General features: G+C 41.9%; 1 protein-coding gene across 3 annotated transcripts in view; it reads right to left on the bottom strand.

Moving 5' to 3' along the window:
* LOC123979326 (alcohol dehydrogenase 1-like) overlaps window positions 1–2592 on the bottom strand; it is a 5206-nt gene that overhangs the window by 1113 nt on the left and 1501 nt on the right. For all 3 annotated transcript variants that reach the window (XM_046063215.1, XM_046063216.1, XM_046063214.1), the window contains exons 3-5: window positions 1699–1840; window positions 1217–1304; window positions 733–952 (exon numbers count right to left, since the gene is read on the bottom strand). In XM_046063215.1, the coding sequence (XP_045919171.1) occupies window positions 733–952; window positions 1217–1304; window positions 1699–1840 (450 nt within the window). The remainder of the gene's footprint in view (window positions 1–732; window positions 953–1216; window positions 1305–1698; window positions 1841–2592) is intronic.

Here is a 2592-nt window from a genome sequence, read left to right on the forward strand (position 1 = left end):
CTGACACCCCAACCTTTCACACAAGACTCCAAGGCACTGCGCTGAATGGAGAAACGTTAAAGTTAGTGGTTTGTAACTGAATGGGTGCTGGTCCAAATCTCTGCGCTAGCTGTGGAAATGTGGGCTGGGTAACTTAATGAATGACGCTCAGCTCTTCTTCAATTGCTACTGCTGGGAAAGAGGAAGTGAACTCAGTTGATTTAGATAAGAATAAAAGGTTATTGTTTTAGGTAACACGGTACCTCTTCATTATATTCTCAAATCAGATGAAAGCTCCCTACCATGACTCCCACATTCCCGACACATTCCAGGGAGTAGTCCACTCCTCCGTTGGTCATCTCGGACACCACTTGGCTGATGGGTTTAGTGTGATCCTTGGGGTTCACGAAGTCAGTCGCGCCAAACACCTTGGCCTTCTCAAACTTCTCTGGATTGGTGTCAACAGCGATAATCCTCTCGGCTCCTGCAGCCTTGCAGCCCATGACTGCAGCCAAACCCACAGCTCCCAGGCCAAACACAGCACATGTGGAGCCCGGTTCCACCTAAAGTCAAAAGACTTCGGTCAACATGGCACTTTAGGTTTTCTTAATGCTCCATACAGTAATAAACATGTTTTTCCTAAATACTGTGGTGCCACAAGCAGTTAGTATGTCAGTAAGTTAGAAGCATTGCAGATGTGGGACAATACAATACATGTTGGAATATCCTAACAGTCAAACATACAGTACACACCTTAGCAGTATTAACTGCTGCTCCATATCCTGTGCAGATCCCACAGCCAAGGAGACAGACTTTGTCTAGAGGGGCAGCGGGGTCGATCTTAGCCAGAGCCATCTGGTTAACCACAGTGTACTCAGAGAAGGTACTGGTTCCCGCAAACTGCTGCACCTTCTTCCCCTTACAGGTGAACCTGGAGTCAACTGATACCATCGCATCTAGACGAACAGTGGACCTGAACGATATAATGTTTTTATGTAAAGTAAACCTTGAAACTACATTTGAGTGTTTCTTTTGTCCTTTCATATTGCAAGTATCCAGTGGAGGGTCCACTGAGTACTTGCAACATGAAAAGTGTAATTTAAAGTTTTTGATAGAGACATGTTGAATAAATGTTTGCGTCAAATGGACCTGTAACTGTATGAACACATTCAAGAGGAATGAAATGAAAAGTTTAGAACGGAGTAGATGGCAGGAGATCAGTGTTTATTGAGCTCACCCTCCTTTTTCACATTGGTTGGTCTTAGGACTCTTACAGAAGCGACATTCTCTACACTGAAAGAGGAACACAGGAATAACCTTGTCTCCTGAAAGACAAAAACAAGCCGTGTGACAGTCCAATAAATTTTAGGCCAACTTTTAAAATGTTTAAAAAAAAAAATTCATTTTAAAAAACATGTCTGAATGGCACAGATAAAGTCTGTACATTTTGAATATGAACAGGTCATTACATGAATGTATTGGTTTTTCCCCCCCATGTTCAAATGAAGTTTGAATTTCGAATAAAAGTGAGAAATCTGTATTGATCACTGTATTTCTGAACTTTGGACAAAACCATGCTAGCTTAGTCTTTGTTTAGCTAAGCTATACATGCCCCAGTTCTGTACACAACCCATACACATGAGACATATTCTTATCATTTCACTGTAAGAGAAGAAAGCAAATAAGCATACATATCCATAAATGTTGTTCAAAACTGACCTGGCTGAAATTCAGTGACTCCAGTCCCGACGCTCTCTACGATGCCGGCTGCCTCATGGCCGAGGACTACTGGAAAGCCGTCTTTATGCTTACCCTCAAACAGATGATACAGGTCTGTGTGGCACACCGCAGTTGCCACAATCTGCAGCGAAGACAGTAACCAAACAGTGACACCACAAGATGATTAAGGAGACAGGCTGATGAGTGTTCACTCTCAGTGGGTTCAGCAGTACTAGCACCACTTTCACATTTTATTGACACGTTTATTCAGTGTTAATATCAAACATATCATTTAACACAGCTTTTTAGGATGTTTATTTATATGACAGTACAACTCTGTGAAAACCAATGTGTGACAAAGTCAGGCTGCTGCAGGTAAGAGAGAAAGAGACAAGTGCCCGTGTGTGTTCTGATAGTGGACGTCTCACCTTGATGCGGACCTCGTCGGCCTGGGGCGGAGCTACCTCAATCTGCTCAATCACCAAAGGCTTGTTGGGCTCAAAGGCCACTGCTGCCTTGCACTTGATGACCTAGAAGCCAGTAACACCACACTAAGCATGAAGCAGTGGCGGTTCTAGACCAATTTTATTAAGGGGGCCAGGCTTGTTTTGAGGGGCACATTCAATCCAGGACAAAAGAGACCAAGGCAATGTTCAAGCTTTCAAAATTTTTTCGTATGTTTCATAAACTGACATTTATTTATTTCAGTAACAGGATCTTTTTAGTATCTTAGTTATAGTTTTATTAAATTACATTATTAAAAAAAACATTCACGTTAACTTTTGCTCAAGTTACAGTACATTCTTTGATGCAATACTTCTTTGTAAGGCTTAATGAACAGTATAAGCTCTAGTGTACTATTCTCTGGATCCCAGTTTGTATTTTGTATCCCAC

The sequence above is a fragment of the Micropterus dolomieu genome, linkage group LG11 (genome assembly GCF_021292245.1).
Source record: "Micropterus dolomieu isolate WLL.071019.BEF.003 ecotype Adirondacks linkage group LG11, ASM2129224v1, whole genome shotgun sequence".
Lineage (NCBI taxonomy): Eukaryota > Metazoa > Chordata > Actinopteri > Centrarchiformes > Centrarchidae > Micropterus > Micropterus dolomieu.